At 42.9% G+C, this 21,126-nt stretch overlaps 1 protein-coding gene across 6 annotated transcripts in view; it reads left to right on the top strand.

The window, feature by feature from the left end:
- Nucleotides 1-21,126, top strand: part of LOC143035728 (uncharacterized) — a 115,591-nt gene that overhangs the window by 10,579 nt on the left and 83,886 nt on the right. For 5 of the 6 annotated variants that reach the window (XM_076202628.1, XM_076202632.1, XM_076202631.1 and 2 more), the window contains one exon: nt 10,726-13,722. In XM_076202628.1, the coding sequence (XP_076058743.1) occupies nt 11,011-13,722 (2,712 nt within the window). In that variant the 5' untranslated portion in view covers nt 10,726-11,010. Of the gene's footprint in view, nt 1-10,725; nt 13,723-15,886; nt 16,022-21,126 lie in introns of all 6 variants that reach the window. The other variant, XM_076202633.1, reaches the window with a different exon arrangement.

Genomic DNA, 21,126 nt, shown 5'->3' with positions numbered 1-21,126 from the left:
GAGATGATCAGTGGAGTTCCGCAAGAATCTGTATTGGCTCTAACAATGTTTGTTATTTATGTGAATGACATGGATGATGATGTGCAATGTTACATGAGCTTCTTTGCAGATGATGCTAAATTGTTAAGGAAAGTAAAAACCGAAACGGATTGCGAATCACTGCAGGAAGACCTGAATAAGGTATGGAAGTGGAGTCAGAAATGGGAAGTGGACTTCAACATTAAGAAGTGTAGCATAACGGAGTTTGGAAAAAATAAAGATAGAATATCAGGACAAGATGAAATTGGAACTAAGGAGGTAAAGAAAATGGGATCTAATAAAAGTTTGGGAGTAATTATTTCAAACGACTTGTCCCATGACAAACAAATAAACAAAATTGTCGGAGATCAATAAAAGTGGCATTTACATATTTGAACGAAGAAATTTTTAATAAAATATTAGTCACACTGATAAGGCCTAGACTAGAATATGCGACATTGTGGTCACCCAGTACCAAAAAGAATATAAAAGAAATAAAAAGAATCCAGAGAGCAGCCACAAAAATGGCTCCTGCATTTTCAAACTTGCCATATGAGGAGAGACTAGCTAAATTGGAGTTACCGACTCTGGAGCAAAGAAGAGAGGCAACCTACTGACCATCTATAGAATCATGAAGGGCTCAGAAATACTAGATAGAGAGGACTTGTTAAATTGGGACAAGAGAAACACAAGAGGACATGGAAAGAAACTCAAAAAACATAGTTATAGAAGAGATCTGAAGAAGAACATTTTTTCACTTAGATTGGACACTTGGAACAATCTGGATGAAAAAATAATGTGGGCAAAAACCATTCATGACTTTAAGAGTAAACTAGACACTGTGAGATACAAAGGCGGGACACCATGAGCATAGCTTCCCTTCCCATAAAATACAATTAGGTAAATATGTAAGGTCTGTAATTGTCTATTGAACCAGGGTGGTGACTGGTTTTGCATAAGAGCTTTCTTTGGTATGTGAATGTTCTTAGCATCTTGTATTAGTCTGGACCAATTAGTATCCAATGAATTGGCCATAGGGTTGCTGTCCAAGAAAGAGTCTTTGAAGTCTGCCAAGTTGGGATATGGCACTCATGTCAACTCTGTCGTACAAATCAATGTTCCTGTGTTCTTGTTTCTGTTTGGTTGGTTTAATGTTTGCATCAATAAGTACCATGTCATGATCACTCAGACCTGGTGCTAATCATGTTCTTGTAATGAGTGAAATGTTGTTTGTGAGGAATAATTCTAAGGTGTTGGATGTGACCCAGTGTCTTATGTTAGGGTTGTTTCTCATGACACTAGTCTTTGTGTGTGTTGGTTCATGCATTGTTTGTGAGAGTGTGTGTTTATAATGTCTATATATTTTTCATGTAGAAGTCTCTTGTCAGTTTGTGGTGACAGTTTGTGCCTTCACTGGTGGAGTTGTCACTGGTAGCATATGCTGTCCAGTCAATTTCAGGGAGATTGAAGTCACCTACTAATCACATGTTTTTGGAGGGATCAGTTTCATTTAATTAGTCATGTAGGGTATGCAGGTAGTCAAAATGTGAGGTGGGGAGACAGTAAAATGATCCTATGTATAAAGTCCTGCAGCCCTATACCTGTACCTTCATCCAAACTAGTTCCGAGTCTGAGTCAAGTTTGTGTGCTGGTATAGCTCTAAGTCCTGGCTCCATTGCTATAAGAAGTCTATGTGTCTGTCCATCATGTGTAAAGTCATTGAATAGGGACTGTTAGCAGGGAAGACTTTACTGTCCTTAATGTCTGGTTTGACCCATGTCTCTGCCCCTATGATAATGTCTGGGCCATAAGTTAAAATGGTGTGATGAAGGGTGGCTCATTTGATAGTAATGCAGTGGATGATTATTATTAGTGTTCTCAATACTGTTGGGGTTTTGTGTATTATTGAGTTTTGCGATTGTATGGAGGTATTTGTGGAACTACTGATGGGATTAGTATTTGTGGGGCTTGGTAGTGAAAATGGAGTGATGGACCAGGATTTGGTTTTATTACAGGCTGTAGAGTGACATGGTTGGATGAATGGTAGTGAAGAGTAAATTTTTCTGTTTTGCATTTTGTTTTTACTGAAGGAGTCAGAGTGTCTGATTTGGTAGCAGCCTGAGCTGTTTATGGTGCAGTTATGTACTGCTCACAGGAAATTGTATCTTGGGTACTATTGTTGTAGATGTTGTGGTGTATGTGATTTAGTTTCAGTTCTTTAACTTGGTAATCAACAAGCAACATTCATATATATATATATATATATATATATATATATATATATATATATATATATATATATAATGTGATTGCTAATTCAGCATTATTTATTCTGAAGATATTCTCTTTGCCTTGTGATGGTCTTAAAAATGTGAGAGATTTCTCAAATCAACAAGAGACTATGACCATCTTAAGACAAAGAGAATGTCTAAGAGAAGATAGATAATGCAGAATTAGGAATCACATTTAACCTCTTCCATACGATATGGATGAGGGAGTGAATTGTTACATGAACTTCTTTCCTGTCAATGCCAAATTACTCAAGAGAGTAAGCACAGAAGATTGCAGATCGCTACAAGAAGACCTGGACAAAATATGTGAATGGAGTCGGGGATGTGAAATGAACTTCAAGAAATGTAGTATAATGGAATTTGGAAAAAAGCAAAATTAGAATATCAGGTCAATATAAAATTGGAAACAAGGAAGTCAAAAAAGTTGATTCAGAAAGGGACCTGGGAGTGATTATCTCAAGTGACTTACACCTGATAAACATGTCAATAAATAATTTGGAGAGACTTTTAACTTATGAAGATCAATGACAGTGGCCTTCGACTACATGGATGAAGAAATGGTAAGGAAAATAGTGGTTACACTAATAAGACCTAAACTAGAGTATGCTGTAACATTATGGGCACCTAGCACAAAAAAAAACATTAGAAAATTAGAAAGAATTCAAAGAGCAGCGAAAAAAAATGGCAGGCACCTACACTATCAAATTTGACATATGAAGAATGATTGGAGAAATTACATCTATCAACACTGGAATAGAGAAGAGAAAGAGGTGATTTGTTGACCATTTACAGAAATATGAAAGGGATGGAAATTTTTGATAGAGACGACTTATTAAAATGGGACAGAAGAGAAACAAGAGGACACGAAAAGAAGCTAAAGAAGGACAGTTACAGAAGAGATTTGAAAAAGAATAACTTCCCACAGAAAGTGATTGATGTCTGGAACAAACTAAGTGGAGAAACAGTGAGTGCCAAAACTATACAAGATTTTAAGAATAAACTGGATGCAGAGAGATACAAAAACGGGTCACCATGAGCATAGCTCTCATCCCGTAAAATACAACTAGGTACATACAGTGACACCTATGTAGTCATCATGAGGCATGAGTTATATGAGGATGCTGGCATTGGTGCCTTTATTACATTTATTTTGTAGCTGAGTGACCCCTGAATTCTGAGAACTGGCTTGATTGCTTTTTCTGTGTTTATTATTATTCAGAGTGAAAGTGGATGAGTAAATCAGCTGTGAATTTATATTTCATAATGTGAGTATTGTGATGCATCATCGTATATCAGGCATCCAATGCTGCATGCAAAAATTTGACTCATATTGAAGAGGTTAATGTTACTTGCAGAGAAAATCTCCTGTCCATTTATACCATCAGTGTGTGTGTGTGTGTATATATATATATATATATATATATATATATATATATATATATATGCGTGTGTGTACAGTCACCTCTCAATTAACATGAGGTTTAAATTTCTGGACATGTCTTGTTATTTAAAATTGTGTCATTTAAACATAATTTCCTCATAATAAACAATAACAATAGTGGGGGGGGGTTACATTCTTGGACACTTGAAAAGTCAGCCTATAGTGGGGATTTTGTTACTCTAAACTTACATACATATACCAAGGCTTTTTCTCCCTTACAAGGGAGGTAGCCAAAAAGAAAAAGGCATAAAATCATTCCCACCCATTCCATCCCTAAATACACTCTAAACTTAAAAAATATATATATTAATACATTAGGTCACAGAAAAAACAAAAACACATGTTCTCATTTTATTTACATTTGTAATTCACTTTCAACACTTGCACTTGCATTGGTCACTATCCATCCTCACCCCACACTCCCATCACCAGCTGCTCCCTTCACTAGCTGTTCCCTTTACTTGCCACCCTATGCCTCACTTGCCTCCCTCCTCATCCTCTGACTACCCATTCTGTTGGTGACAAAGATTACTCCTTTAAGTTAAAGTTTTCTAAGGAAATAATTGCTACATTACATTTGTAAGTCACTGACACAACAAAAACATGTCCTCACACTCACTATCACTGTATTGAAGCGTCACTGGTCGTCATCATTGTCGTTGATGAATTATTTACCGAATCCCCATTCCATTCTCCCTCATCACCCCGCTCTCCATCCTCACTCATCTTTTCATCTGGCTCCTGGACTTCTACTGTCTTTTTTCAGAAGAATTTACCAAGTTTTGTCTGGGTTGTCAACTTTTTCTTTTGATCAAGCATTATTTTGCAGCATTTTAATTTGGCCATTACTTTTCTTGATAAAGTCACACTTCTGTTGATGTTTGGGTCCTTGGCTTCTAGAGTGTCAAGTGCTTCCCTTATTAATGACAGTGCTTCCTGTAGATCCTTTTTACTCTACACTCTCTTGTAATCCCCCTCAGCATTGGCACCCAACATAAGAGTAAGGCAATCCTTGGAGACCTTGAATCCAGGTGCTCTTGACTCCACTACTGAGATATATGTCTGACCAGGCAGTTTTTTCCAATATAGACCAGTCTCATCTATATAAAAAATCTGCTTGGTGATGTAGCCACCTTCCTTGATGATGGTTTTGAGGGTAGCTGGATATATCTTGGCAGCTGCTACATCAGCAGAGGCAACTTCCCCAGTCATATTCAGGCTGTGGAATCTGTGGTTCTCCTTGAAATTACAAAAACACCCAGAACTGCCTTGGAAAGTCTTGCCTTTTGTCTTCCTCACCCTCACCCTGCACATCCTAGTAGAGGCTTACAGCCATAGCATGTATGGGGAACATTGGTCTTATTTTGTACACTGTGCCAACAACTTCTCCATCCTCTCCATCTTTGTGGATCTTGCATGGGTGCACTTTGTGGAAAAGCCTGATGTACCAATGACCACACTAGCATTTTCTCTGATGGCACACAATGTACTCTCATTTATTCCCATAGTATGCACTATTACAGAGGTATTTTCTCCCCTAGCATACCGATCCAAAACTCTCAACTTCTTTTCAATGGTGACAGTCTTTCTTGACTTCTTGGCAGCACTTTCCTTTGAGGAGGTGGAAATACATTTGGGTGCCATAATAGTAGAAGTGAAAATGTAGTGTATTCCAGAGAAATGTTCCACTCACAGTACATGCTAGCTTCAGACTAAGGACTGGGAGTGCTCGGAGTGGGAGAAACTGAGAGTATCTTAGTGCAGTTCTGTCAGAAGAAGCAGTAAACATGCATTAATTTGAAAATATTGCATTAGTTAATCATACCTCCTTAAATATAAACTCATGTTAAGACAAAAACACATTGTTTAAACACATGTTAATCAAGAGGTGACTGTATATATATCAATAAGTCAATCAATCAAATCAGCCATCCTGAGTCCACTGCTAAACAAAGGAAGAAGTAGAGTTTGCTAAAATATGAAATGAGGAAAACCACCTAGAGAAACTGGTGTATTGATAGATCTTTTGAAAGATGCAGGGAAAGAAGTTCATATTAAGTTAGCTCAGTTGTACACCCAATGCTTACTTCAAGAAAGTGTTCCTGAATCCTGGTGCAATGTTATACTGATTTTGTTTCATAAAAGTCAAGAAAAAAAAAACCTTAGTACCAACTGATTAACTCGCTGTGAAATGTATATTAAGATTTCTCCAAGATCCTTATAAATAGACTAAGTCAAGTTTTAGATGGAAACCAACTAGGAGAACAGGCAGGCTTTTGAAGCAGATATTTGACTCAAGACCATTTGCAGGCAATGAACCAACTAATCAAGAAAACAACAGAATATAATACAACTCTGTTAAGCATTTGTAGATTACAGGCCTGTGACTCAGTAGAACAAATAGCAGTACTAAAGTCACTATGCAAGCAGGGTGCAAACAAACAGCTCATAAGGGTTTTAGAAAAGATTTATGAAAAAGGTACTGCTGTAATTCATTAACATAAACATATAGAAAAGATAAAAATCAAGAGAGGAGTAAGGGAAGGTAATAAAATTTTTTTTACTTCCTTTGTAACAATATTATATTGTCCTGATATTCTTTTTTTTTACATTTTCCAAACTCCATTATACTACATTTCTTAATGTTGAAGTTCATTTCCCACTTTTTCCTCCATTTCCAGACCTTGTCCAGGTCTCTGTAGTGATTCACAGTCTTTTTCTGTACTTTAGTAGTTTTGCATCCTCTGCAAAGAAGTTCATATAACATTCTACACCTTCATCCATGTCATTTATATAGCAGCTGTTATTGGAGCTAATACAGAACCTTGTGGAACTCCACTTATCATTTCTTCCCAGGTTTCTTCCTGTTATTTCGAGTTTTCATAATATTTTGTGTGGTACTTTATCAAATATCTTTTGTAAATCCAGGTTTAGGTGCTGTGTTGTTGTGTATAAAGAGGTTTCTTGTTTTTGTAGTAGACAAAAAAATACACAAAAAAGACATCACTGAACAAGAGATAGTAGATTCTACAATTATCAGACACCAACAAGACAAAATAAATTTATTTATAGCTCATAATACGAAAAGAACATTCCAACATTAACCAACAGAACACAGGAAAAACGTACATTGAGATTATTCACAGATGAACACCATGTTACTACACAGAGTGCCAACAGACATTAGCTCACACAGAATGTCCTCCCCCAGTGACCTCACCACATATCCCTCACATATATAAAGCACACACAAATTGCCAATCCATAATAGTCTTGATAATGCGCAATGAGTGTGCAAAACATTGACAATTATGGAGGTCTCCTCCATACACTTCTAAAACTCCTTAGAGATAAAGTAAGGTCTTTAGAGAAAGCAGAGAAGAGCTTGATCAGTAAAGAACTTTCTGGTCTATTCAATAGAATATATATATATATACCATATATAAAGATACATATATATGAGGGTTGCCATTTACAGTATCAACACATGCTACTAACCTAGGACAGTGGAACCCTACTCCCTTTCAAAGTATTCTCTGGAACTCACACTTCTCCCAGCATCCTTTCCATGTTTCAGAACATTTGGCAAAGTCCTCTTTTGGGATCTTCATCAGTTGGTGCATCACATTAATTTTAATCTTTATGTTTGGGAAAATCCAGAAGTTGCAGGGAGCATCTGAGCTTAGGGGGCTGAGTTAGCTGGGTGATGGAATGTGTCAAAAGTCTTTGCATGACACATGAAGAATGGGCTGGTGCATTATCATGAAGGATCCAGTCTCCACTAGCCCACAGCTGCAGTCATTTTCTTCTCACTACATTCCTTGGACAGCGAAGAGCTTCCATGAAATACTCCTTTGTTATTGTTTGGCCTTGAGGAGTGTACTTGTGGTGGACAACACCCTGATAATAAAAAAAACACTCGTCCAGCTCCCCAGCGATTTCTAGCAGCATGGCTTAACTCTATACTCTCCATTGTCTTCCACAACGCCACACCACTCCTCAACTTCGGGTACTCTCCAGTCACTCCTCAACAACTTTTGGGGTTTCACATTCAAAAGTGTCTCACAGTTCTTCAGGGTCCTCAAGAGTGCCAGATACTTTAATTTGATTAGAGATTGTTATTACACATTCCTGGGCACATGCAGTCTGAGTGTTGTGACCACAAGTCTATTATCAATCTCAAAGAATTCATCCCTCTAGACTTTGCAAAATTCAGGAGAGAACTATCGATGTTCTTTGTTCCAGAACTATGGGGGCCAATACATTCTTCATAGCTAGCTCTGTCAGTGTCAGTAACCACATTGAAGTTGCCCAAAACAACAAGTGTGTCTTGTGGCAGGCATTGGTCAACTATAGATTCAAACTTGGCATAGAATGTATCCTCTTCAAGGTTATATATCTCACTAAGAGCATATATTGCAATAAGAAAGATGGAGCCCAAGGTGTGTTTCAGCCTCACCAGTATCATACTCATCATCCAGAGTAACCTTTATAATGATGTGCAGTAGTTGGCTAGATATGGCTACTGGTACTCCTGCGCTGTTGGTCCCATTGGTTTCTCCCAACCAGAAGTAAGTGTAACCCTTACTACTGATCTTGCCATTGTCTTGTCTTCTCACCTCAGAGAGAGCCACTAGCCTATGTCCAATTTAAGTTTTCCTGGAGAGCTTACTGGAGGCCTGGTTGGACGTATTTGTGCCCTGGCACCTCATTCAGTGAGTGGTGATTTTGATGGGAACAGGTTGCAAGCCCATCCCCACCATATGTATGGTTGCCATGGACATATGCCTATGATTCACTCTCCCACACTCCCACCCACCACTGAGCCCAATAAGAGGACACCAGGATTTGGATATACATATTAATCCAATAGTTCCAGGGGTCGTGGGAGAGTACACCCACCCACCACCTTGACACTAGGGGATGACAGCCACAGATCGTGCAGTGTCACCCAGGTGGTAGCTGCTTGACTCAGGGTGTCCCTGACCCACTATTTCAAGTCAGTCAACTCAATTGATTTGCCTCTCCAAGCCAACAGGGGCCCTATCCAGGCTTGAATAGAGAACTAAAGAGCCATGTTGCTAGTCCTAGGGTGGGTGGCTCATTGCAACCATGGCACTGGGATATCACTCATCCTCTGGGCTCTGCAGGGATTCCATACACAGCAAACATATGGGTTAGTGACCCATAACATGGTGGGATGGCCATTGACTCAGAGTTCATCTGCCCTTTGAATGGTTTTCTTTTTTTCTACATCTAAGTGCCCAACATACCTTCCTGTGATTGATTGCAGGAAGGTGTGTTGGACACAATTGCAGGAAGAATATTATTATTTATTATTACAGTATTGTTATTATGAGAGGTACAAAGAAAAAAGAGAGGTAAAATATAAGATAAATGAGGCAAAAAGGAGAGCAGATGTATAATGGGGGAAGAGTATAACAACAATTTGAAAGTAATAAAAAGATGTTTTGGAAGGAAGTTAGGAGAGGAAGGGAGGCAAATCAAGTAATGAAGAAAAGGTAAAAGGTGCAGATGGACAGATGACAATATAAGAGGCAGTGGTGAGAGAAGGATGGGCAGAATATTTTAGGGAGTTGCTGAATGTGGAGGATAATAGGGAGGGAAAAGTGGTAGCAGTGGGAGGCATTAAGAAAATGCCAGTGATGGATGAGGAAAATGGGGGAGAAATAAGAAAAGATGAGGAGAAAGCAGTTATTAAAATGACAAAAGCAGGTAAAGCACCTGGGTTAGATATAGGTGTCATGCAGTGTCTGAAAAAGGGAGATAGAGTGATGATGGGCTGGCTGGTGAGATTGTTTAATGTCTGTCTAAAGGAGGGTAGAGTGTTGGAGGACTGGTGTAGTGCCTGTGTAGTTTCACTTTACAAAGGAAAAGGGGTATGTGAGTGTAGTAGTTTCAGAGGAATCAGATTGTTGGGTGTACTTGGGGAGGCTTATGGGAGAGTTTTGATTGAGAGGATCAGGAGAAGTACAGAGGGAGTAATTGGTGAGGAACAGTGTGGGTTTAGGAAAGGTTGAGGTTGCATCAATCAAATTGTTGTGGTAAGACAGATATATGAGAAAGCTTTAGCAAAGTTAAGGATGTTTTTTGAGCCTTTATGGATTTGGAAAAGTATTAGGATAGACAGGAGGGCAGTGTGGGAGGTTTTGCAGATATATGGGATAGGAGGAAAGTTATTAAGGACAGTCATGAGGTTTTACGAGAGTAGTAGTGCCTTTAATAAAATGGGAAATGGAGAGAGCAAGTGGTTAGAGGTAAAGGTGGGATTTTGCTAGAGTTTTGTCTTGTCACCATGGTTATTCAAAGTGTATATGGATGGGGTGGTTCAGGAGGTAAATGTAAGAGTAATAGGCAGTGGATTGGAGGTAGCTAAAGAAAATGGAGAAAAATGGGAAATAGGCCAGTTGTTGTTTGCTGATGATACTGCACTTTTAGTAGGATCAGAGGAGGGATTAAAGAAGTTAGTGATGGAGTTTGGGAAGGTGTGCAAAAGGAGAAAGTTGAAGGTAAATATGGGTAAAACTAAGGTGATGAGATGTACAAGGGGAGAGGAGGGCAGCAAATTGGAAGTATTAAGAGATAGAGGCTGGAGGAAGTGGATAGCTTTAGATACTTGGGGTTGCTTGTGGTGGGATAAGGAGAGGTGAATGTGGAGGTAGATCGTAGATTTAGAGAAGCAAGTAAACTTGTGCCTTGGGGGATTCAAAAATGTACTGTGTATATATGTGAAAAATTGTGTAGACATGTCTGAATGTTGGTTTATCTGCATATCATATGCTTAAATGTTTAAAGTATGTATACTTGTATTTTATCCTTAAAAGGCAGTGTTCTCCCTCACCAGAATGGTCTGGTTAGTGATGAAATTTATAAAGGTCCAGTCACTATCATTTGAGGGTTGTGTAAGATACACATATACAGGATGTGATTTTAAGTTCTGTTATTCCTTTCCAGGTAGAAGGTGGATCACCATTGGATATCCTGAAGAAGGAAAGAGTGGTGGCAGTAACAAACAGGAGCAATCACAGCTGGAGACCCCTAGGTGGTGTTTCTTTCAGTGTCTCGGTCAGCAACACTGCATGAACTAACTTGAGTGGGTTGGAATCATAAAGGCAGCTGCATGCTGTGAAATATTGGTGGCCAAGGAAGAATATCCTCCCTCCTTCTAGTGGCTTTCGATGCTACTCAAAAGTGGTGACTACAGGGCTCACAGACTTGAAACACAAAACCCCATTGCTTATGAAGCCCAAAAGTGCCTCACCTTCCAGCAAGTTGTCTTCCAGGTCCTTTGCCCCACCCTTTCCAAGTGCAGCAGCTGTGGTTGCCGCCGCTGCTGCTTCCTCCTCCTCCTCTTCCTCCTCCTCCATGAGCCAGCTGCTTCCTTCGTGTTATGTTTGTGGCTGCCCTGCCTCTGCTGAATGTCCCCTGCTCATCCGTCAACAGCATTTGCACCATGGAGGGGGTGTTGCTCCTTATTTCCCCTTCCTTGAGAGCCATGAGCCTCCTGAAGGAGCACGACCACCCTCCCCTGGTGGAAGGGTGCAAGCCTGCTTCCTATGCTTTTCCTACTTAACTCAACAATGGGAGTCATATGAACGTGATAAGGTTCCCCCCATTAAAAGGATCTATTGGCTCAAGCGTGTGGACAATGGTCCCTACACTGGTGTAGAGATGGGTGTCCAGAGTGAGTATGCATCACAGCTCTTGGGTCTCACACCTGACCCACAGCCAGTACAGGAGAACAAGAGACAGCAGCCACAGCCATCCATGCCCCCAGTGGTTCATCAGCCTCCTGCAGTTGCTGTAGGGCGGCCTCCTCCCTCAGTGCCTCCACCCCCACAGCATCCTCCCCCACCCTCATTCATTGCGGGACCTCCTGCCAGTGAGGCGAAGAGACCCCGGCTCATACCCCCACACCCGCACCCCATCACAGTGCCTCTGCCTCCTCCAGGGGGCACAGCAAGTCTACCCCTGCCACCCACCGTCCTTACGCACGGAACGCCACACCTGGCGCTACAGCAGGAAGCTCTTGACCTGACGGTGGATGGCCCTCGAGGGACCAAGCGCGAGCGGGATGAGGACGAGTCCTGTGAGGAGGGCTTAGGGTGTGGTAGCAGTGGTGGTGATGATGGTGGTGGTGGTGGTGGCGGCAGCAGCAGTGGCAGCAGCAATGGTGGTGGTGAAGGTGGCTGTTGTACTGGGAGCTCAACCACACCTGTGGCAAGGCCCACACCCCCACGCAGCCATGTGGTGCTTGATCTTAGTATGCCAGACAAGAATGCTGTGACTGAGGTGTGTTATGTGTGTGGGGGCGAACACCCAAAGGGGCTCCTTCTTGATGTGTATGCCCGTGAGCGGGGTAGCCTGGCCTACTTTCCCAGCTTGCTGCTCCACCCACGCCCCAGCAGGTCACGACCCATGGAAGCTTCTGGACGGGTGCAGGCATGCAAGGCGTGCTACAACCACTTGCTGGTCCAATGGCATACCTATCAGACCCAGAATGTGGCCCACAGGGACCGGCACTACTCATTGCCCACCCGGCAGCCACCTCCACCCCTGCCAGCCAAAGACTCCTCTGCCTTCGTGTGTTACAAGTGTGGCCTTGAGTACCCATCAGCATCACTGCAGCTAGTCTACTGCAGACCCAATGCTGAAGGTGAGCCTTTCTTTCCTGTTATTGAGAGGCTGGACCCTCCACTGGGTGCCTCGCCCATCTCACCGCAGGGCATGGTGCAGGTGTGCCTTGCTTGCCGTACTGCTCTTGCCTTGCAGCGTAAGCTATCACATGGTAGTGGTGTGCAGGCAGTACCAGTGCAAACAGCTATGGACTCTAGGGGATCATCACCTGCATCCTCAGATGGATCAGCAGGGCATGGCAGCCCACAAGAGCTCACTGTGACTACTGGCACTAGGGTCAATCTGGATACTAGCACAGCCATAGTAGTTGCAAACAGCCCTACCCATAAAGATGGAGACGAGACCTCAGGGGCAGTGGCAGGGACAGCAGAAGGTCCTGCCTGCTACCTTTGTCACCAGCAGCAACAGCAACAGATGCAGCAGGGTCGAGCCAGCATGCACTGGATCCCAATGACATCAGACCGTGCAGGGTTGGATGGGATGTACTTCCCATTTCTTAAATTCTTACCTGGTCTGGCCAAAAATGTTGTGGTGGAGGATGGGCGTGTTCTGGCTTGTGCACCATGCTATCAACATCTCAGTGCCCAGTGGGATGAGTTTGTCAAGGATAAGGTTCCTGAAGAACAACGTCAGTTCTCCCTTCGTGCCATCAGTGTCACTTCCCATTCACCACGCCTCACACCAGGCCTCAGTTTAGCTTCTCCTCGCATGTCACCACGTCTCTCAACTACAGCCTCGGCTGCAGATGCTCCAGTAGTGGGGGCCTCATCCTCTACTTCCTCACCACTGCCACAATCAGCTGCGCCCAGTTCAAATGGCATGTTGTTGATAACTTCAGGTGTGAGTGATGAAGAAGAAAAAGGAGGTGGTGGTAAGGGAGAACCTCAGGAGGGAAAGAGTTATTTGGGTTTATCTATAAGGAGCCTGGAAGTGGTGCCTGCTGAGAATGACCCTAGTGCCCCAGTGTTGCCTGTCATAACATGCCAGCGAGCCCTCAACTTGGCCACTAATTGCTTCATTTGTGGCTTTCACTCAAAGAAGGGACAGACCTATGCTTTGCGGAGCCATCCCGGTGGCACGGAGCCATTCTTCCCTTTCCTAGACAAGCACGCCACCATGCACCCAGAGGCCCGTGTAGATGACTCAACAGTTCTTGCATGCCTCTGCTGCTTCCACTCCCTCATCATCCAGTGGCAACGCTATGAGAAGGCACAGGTTGACAACTACGCACGGCTCTATGATACGTACAACTTCACCTGTTTTATCTGCAGCCTTAAGACCTACCGCAAAAGACTCTACCTCCTCTCATTAAAGGTAGGATATTGTTCTGACCATCTATGTACAGTTCCCACCCCTGTTACCCTAGTCACTATATATTTGTACCATTGTTACACCCACTATACCCACCACCACTATAGTATACCCATCACCACCATAATTCGCCCACTACCACCATAGTACACTCAACACCACTACCACCCATTGCTATCCCATTCCACTACCACTACAATCACTCTATGGTGTCAAATTCTGACACCTTCCCTTATTGCCACCATCATACACCAGACTCATCACAAAGACCAGACCGTATAGGGTTGAATGGGATGTTTTTTTTTCCATTTTTTAAGTTCTTACCTGATTTGGCCAAAAATGTTTTGGTGGAGGATGGGCATGTTCTGGCCTGCCCACCTTGCCATCAACACTTTAGTACCTGGTGGAATGGGTTTGTCAAGGACAAAGTTACTGAAGAACATTGTCAGTTCTCCTGTCATGCCATCAGTGTCATTTCCCATTTACTCCTTACACCAGGCTTCAGTTGGACCACACAGAATACATGCACTCACCAACAACTACAGTTATTCACACAACATTATACTCAACATTTGGGGGCATGGGAAAATCATCACATTCCCCAAACCTAACAGAGACCCAACAGTTCCAGCATCATACCACCCAATCACACTTCTCTGCACCCCCTCCAAAGTCATAGAATGCCTCATACTATAACTTATCACATCACATATCCCCTTGGTAAATCACAACACTGTTTTAAATCATTACACTCTACACCAGCGTTTCTCAACCTTTTTACCCTTGCATAACCTTTAAAATAAATTGCATGTCTCAAGGAACCCCTGCACAAAAAAAAAAAACATACCATATTTTTCTCGTTTTATTTTCATCGTAATAATAGGTTAGATAGGATGATGTCTATATTATATTATTACAATAACGAAGAATATGTCGTGCTTGTTTGATTATATTACATATATGAAATTAAGTAAAAAATCAAAAGTACATTAGCTTATCTCACTTGTTCTTGTGGAACCCTTAGGGACCTTTTGTGGAACCTTAGGGTTCCAGGGAACCCTGGTTGAGAAACGCTACTCTACACTCTTGTGATTGACCTTGTACAAAGAGTTTTTGATGGCATCAATTCAGATGGGCCTCCACGCAGAACACTTCTTACAACATTAGACATTAATAAAAGTTTTGGTGTCATTCCAACACAATCTCACAATCAAAATATATGACAGACATGCACAATAACACCAAAAAATGGCTGGCTAATTATTTGGAAGGCAGAAATGCCTATGTGACATATAATGGTCAACCATCACATACCATGGCTCTGTTCTATCCCCCACACTCTTTAATCTATACATGCATGATATACTCACACCCCAAAAATACAAATCTCCTCTTATGCAGATGACACAACAATTACATGCACACATCATAATGTAGACAGAGCCACAGAAATATTAGAACCATGTCTCAAAACACTTAAAACCTGATTCACTACAGAGTCAAAATAGCCCCAACCAAATCCACAGCCACTCTTCTCACTAAATGGACAGCAGAACACAAATGTATGCCATGCCTCTTTATCAGCAACTCCTTCATACCACACATACACACTCAGGCAAGATTCTTGGCATAACATATAATATATCCATGTGCTTCAAACAACACATCACAAACATAAAGACAAAATGCCCACCTAGACTCAATGCACTTAAATCACTTGCATGTATAAAATTTGAACACAAAGAAACTACCATTATAGTATACAATGTATACACTTAGTGATGAATTTTGCAAGCCCTGCATGGGCCTATAACCTCACTGAGACACACCATAATATTCTGCCTACTATACATAACAAGGTCCTAAAGATAATTATAATTACAGGCTGCACAAATACAATACCTTCAGATCATCAACATCATGAAATGAAAGACCTCAAAGTCAGGGATCATCTTAACATGAGAGGCCTACAAACACTTGCTGCAGCCTTCACAAACACAGCCCACCCACTACACCACATGGCAGAACACCCACACATGTCAAGAAACATCAAAACAACACCCAAATACCTATGTTACACACAAATACTCTCCTCTTTTCCTCCACAACCACCAGGTGCCCTCCAGAATCATATCCATAATTGTATTGTTCACTGTTCCTTCAACAGACTGAAAGACAACACACTACTGCATGCTAGATCCCCTGACATCCATCCCTCTGAATCCTCTCTCCTTTGAGAAGACAGAGTTCACCTGGCCTGGCTGCAGTGTGGCCACCATCCAGCCTTTCTAAATTACCAGAGGTAGATGGATGAATGCATTGTGAATATCTGTCCAGGATGTAACACTTCACCCCATACTATACAACACATTATGGAAGACTGCATAGTAGACAATTACACATGCCAACAATACATATTCTATAATAGATTTATAGGAAAACCCCATTCCAGCCATGGCGTTCCTCAGGGAGATGGGACTGTTCAGCCAGACAGCCTAGGGAATGTCATAGTCATCCACACCCATCACAATCATCCACCACAGCAATCATCCACCACTATCTCTCATCATTAGTCACATATCATGATCACTCATCACTGCAATTAACCATGATCACCACCCACTGCCATCATCACCCACAGCCGCCACCACCACCACCCACAGTCATCCTAACCTTCAGCCATGAGCCCTCCATCATCTGACACCATTCACCATCATCCAACACTGCCAATGACAATTCACTACCACTGTTACAATCACCCATCATTCACCACCAACATCTACTACCATCCATCATTCACTACCACCATTTACTACTACTATTCACTGTTCATCACCACCATCAACTGCTACTATCCTCTGTTCATCACCACCATCATATACAAATATCCACCATTCACCACCATTGCTACTGCTACTGACTCAGCAACACCAAAGAACATCAGCAGTAACTAAAACATCCTCTTCCTCCTTCTTCCATCATCATCGTCCCTCCTCCTTCTTCATCATCCTCCCTCCTCTTTTTATTCCAGTGGTCAGCAACATGCAGCTTTTACAGGCCACTTGTGTGGCTGCAGAAGCTTCATACAAAATAATAATTCCATCAAAACGAAGACATCATATACAGTAAATTTGTAAAACATTCCAAGCAAAATTGTTTTTATTCAACTACTTTTTGGGAGTGTAAATTGAACAATATAACTGTAATCAGAGTTGCTTTAAATTAGAGTATATTCTCATTCTCATATTATTGAAACCCTGTAGATTTCAGTTTGAGACTTTTTTGTATTGTGGTTCCGACAGCATATTTTCATTAAAATTTAAAAATCCATAAGGATTGCTGACTACTGTCCCATTCTGTCCTCCTTCTCATAACCCCTCCTTCCTCCTCCTCCTTCTCCTCCTTCTTGTTATTAAAACTCTTCCTTTCTCCTCCTCCCTTTCCTCCTCCTCTCTTTCCTCCTCCAACCTCTTTCCTCCTCTGACCTCTTTCCTCCTCCTTCCTCTTTCCTCATCCTTCCTCTTTCCTCCTCCCTTTCCTCCTCCTTCCTCTTTTCTCCTTCCCCTTTCCTCCTCCTTCCCCTTTCCTCCTCCTTCCTCTTTCCTTATCCTTCCTCTTTCCTCATCCTTCCTCTTTCCTCATCCTTCCTCATTCCTCCTACCTTTCCTCCTCCTTCCTTTTTCCTCCTTCCTTCTTCCTCCTTCCTTCTCTTCCTTTCTCCTCATCCTTCCTCTTTCCTCCTTCTCCCATTCCTCCTCCTCCCATTCCTCCTTCCTTTTTCCTCCTTCCTCTCTCCTCTCTCCTTCTCCTTCTTCTTGTTATCATAACTCTTCCTTTCTCCTCTGCCCTTTCCTCGTACCTCTTTCCTCCTCCTTCCTCTTTCCTCCTCCTTCCTCTTTCCTCCTCCTTCCTCTCTCCTCCTCCTTCCTCTTTCCTCATCCCTCATCCATCCTCTTTCCTCCTTCACCCAGTCTTCTTCCTTCCTCATTCCTCCTCCCTCCTTTTCCTTTCTCCTCATCCTTCCTCTTTCCTCCTCCTCCTCATTCCTTTTTCCTCCTTCCTCCCTCCTCCTCCCTTCTTCCTTCTCCCTCCTCCCTTCTCCATCCTCCTCCTTTCTCCTTCCTTTTCATTTCTGGTTCTTTTTCCCTCCCTCTTTACTCCTTCCCTCCTTCCTCCTCCTCCCCTCTTTCCTCTTCCCCTCTTTCCTCCTCCCAACATTCCTCCTCCTCCCCACATTCCTCCTCCTCCCCACATTCCTCCTCCTCCTCCCCACATTCCTCCTTCCTCCTCCCCTCCCTCCTCCTTCCTCCTCCCCTCCCTCCTCTCTTTCATCTTCCCTCAATCCCCTTTCCCTCCCTCCTCCTCTCCTCCTCCCCTCCTTCCTTCCTCCTCTCCTTCCTCCTCCTACATTCCTCTTCCCTCATTCCTCTTCCCCTCCTTCTTCTTCCCCTCCTTCCTCCTCCCTCATTCCTCTTCTCTCATTCTTCATCCTCTCCTTCTTCATCCCCTCCTTCTTCATCCCCTCCTTCTTCATCCCCTCCTTCCTCCTCCTCCCCTTCCTACTCCCCTCCTTCTTCCTCCCCTTCTTCCTCCTCCTCTCCTTCCTTCTCCCCTCCTTCCTCCCACTTTCCTCCTCTCCTCCCTCCACCTCCCCCTTCCTTCCTCCTCCCCTCCTTCCTATGCCCCTCCTTCCTCCACCCCTCCTTCCTCCCTCCTGCCTCCCTCCTGCCTCACCCCTTCCTCCTTCCCCTCCTTTCTCCCTCCTCCCTCACCCCTCCCTCTTTTCCCCCCCTCAGCTCTCTTCTCCTTCCACTTCCCTCATCCTCTCTCCTTTTCCCTCGTCCTCTCTCCTCTTCCCCCTTAACCCCTCCTTCTTCCATCATCTTCCCTCCTCTGCCCTTCCCTCTCCTCTTTTCACCACTTCTTTCTTCCATCCTCCCTCCACCCTCCACCTCCACCCTCCACATCCCTACCTCTAACACCCTCTTCCATGTCCCTACCTCCATCACCCCCTCTTGACCTTTTATACTATCCCTTCTTTCAACTACTCTCCTTAAACATCTCGCCATATTTACGATTCTATCTTTTCATAGTGATATTGTCCCGTAGCATAGTGCTGTTTATCAATAATGAATTAATGATAATGATTGTTGCCTTGAGTTTCACTGAAGGGAAAATCTGCACCTCTACATTGGCTGGTAGCATATTACCTTCCCAGATGAACTAGTATAGACTGACCATAAGCAATGCTGTGACTTTACACCCTATCCCCTTACTCAAGAGGGATAGTGCTGGCTTATAGCATTGATATATCACTCCCAGGTTGTAAACATCAAGAAAGATTCCCCATTTACTCTTTATACCTGTGGTATTGATAAATTCCACCCAATTTGCATCTTGGAAGATTTTTTAATCCTAAGTAATGTGCTTTCCTAAAATTGAGTCTTCCTAGCCTGTGTGATTCATTCCTTGTCTCTGTTTTCTCATTCTCTAGTTGAAATCCAATTGTTACATGGTCACTTTTCCCTGTGGGGCAAAGTAGTTGAATGAGCTGATTATGCACCATTACACTTTTTCTGCACTGAGGAGTGTTTTTCTGGTGTTCACCCCCTCTTCTTCTACTATTAGCCGGAGATGTAGAGAGCAATCCTGGGCCCACCACAACATACACATGCCCAACATGCTCCAAACCCATCACTTAAAGCAGACAGACAAAGGGCTCAGTTCAATGCAACATATGCAAAAACTGGGTCCACTTCAATTGTACAACATTTGTAAACACAAATGAATACACAAACACCTGGATGTTCTACCTGCCCTCCAATAACCTCATTCCCATCTTCCCAACCACAGCCTGCACCCTTGTCCACACCCAGCATCCCTCCATCCTTGTCCTCAATCAATCCTCCCCCTCCTTTGTCCCCAATCACACTTTTCCCTCTAACCCAGATCCTATACCTTTCCCATCAACACCCCAACCCCAGAAGGCAACATACAACACATACAGAACACACATCAACATATTACAACACAATATTGATGGCATCAACACAAAAAAACACGAACTCTAACACTTCCTCAAACAACACAATATACACATTGCCATCATACAAGAAACAAAACTAAGACACTCACACAAAACACCAACATTTCACAACTTCACCACCATTAGACAAGACCAGACCAACAGCAATCGCAGTGAACTCATCACCCTGGTCCACCAATCCATCTTTTTTGTGGACACAAGCGCCACAACCAAAATCATCCTACCACAGATAACACCTCAGAAATCCAATCTATTCTAATCCATACAGGCAACAAATCAACACTGACAATAGTTAATGTATACATTCCCCCCTAATCATCTCCCACAGTTCCAAACATCTTCAGGCCTCAACTCAATCAACTAGCCACAATCCCAAACCTTATCATGGGTGGTGACTTCAACACCAAGTCGTCGGCCTGGTGTGTCAACAACCAGGACACAGACTGAGGGCTTGATATGCAGACTCAACTTGACTCACTGACCATCATGAACAACACACATAATCATACACATATCCCACGCCAAGCCCTCTACACCTACTCTCCTGATATCACCTGTTCCCCCTGCATAATCCCAACAACTTCATGGAGAGTCGTCAGATCCCTTGGATCTGACCACCTTCCAGTCATCATCACCACCAAAACAAGATGCATCCCAGTTGGCCACAGACACGCACCAATCACAAGAGAGCAAACTGGGAAGCTTATACTGAAGAGACAGAACAACATTTTGAGACACTTAACAGTACACCAATCACAAACATAAAAAATGCTGTACGTACATATACATACATACATATACCAAGGCTTTTTCCCCCTTACAAGGGAGGTAGCCAAAAAGGAAAAGGCATAAAATCACTCCCACCCATTCCATCCCTGAATACACTCCACACCCCTCCACCCTCCCTCTCATCTTAGCACCTCCTGGATGATGGGTCATCCCTGCACCTTGTCCACTGCCCTGGGTCAGAAGCAGTGTTGCAAGACAGCGCATCCACAGCAAGGCCGCTTCATTAAATCGGCGACCCCCCCCTCTCTGTCCCCCCATGCATAAAGGAGAAGACGGGGAGAAATCCCTTTGGGCTGCGTCAAAATTTGCGCACACATACTACCTCACCCCCCATCCCCCCGCCCATTCCACCTCATGTATCACACATCATCCATAAAGAAAATACTAACTACACTAATAAGACCAAAACTTGAGTACACAGCATCACTTTGGACACCCAGTACCAAAAAGAATATTAAGAAACTAGAAAGATTACAAAGAGCGACAACCAAACTAGCACCGACTCTCGCCGAACTAACATATGAGCAAAGACTATCCAAACTGAACCTACCAACTCTGGAACAAAGAAGAGA

The sequence above is a fragment of the Oratosquilla oratoria genome, chromosome 19 (genome assembly GCF_046742065.1).
Source record: "Oratosquilla oratoria isolate Oo_2021 chromosome 19, ASM4674206v1, whole genome shotgun sequence".
Taxonomy (NCBI): domain Eukaryota; kingdom Metazoa; phylum Arthropoda; class Malacostraca; order Stomatopoda; family Squillidae; genus Oratosquilla; species Oratosquilla oratoria.
The sequence above is the reverse complement of the archived record's forward strand: the minus strand, read 5'-3'. Positions and strand labels throughout refer to the sequence as shown.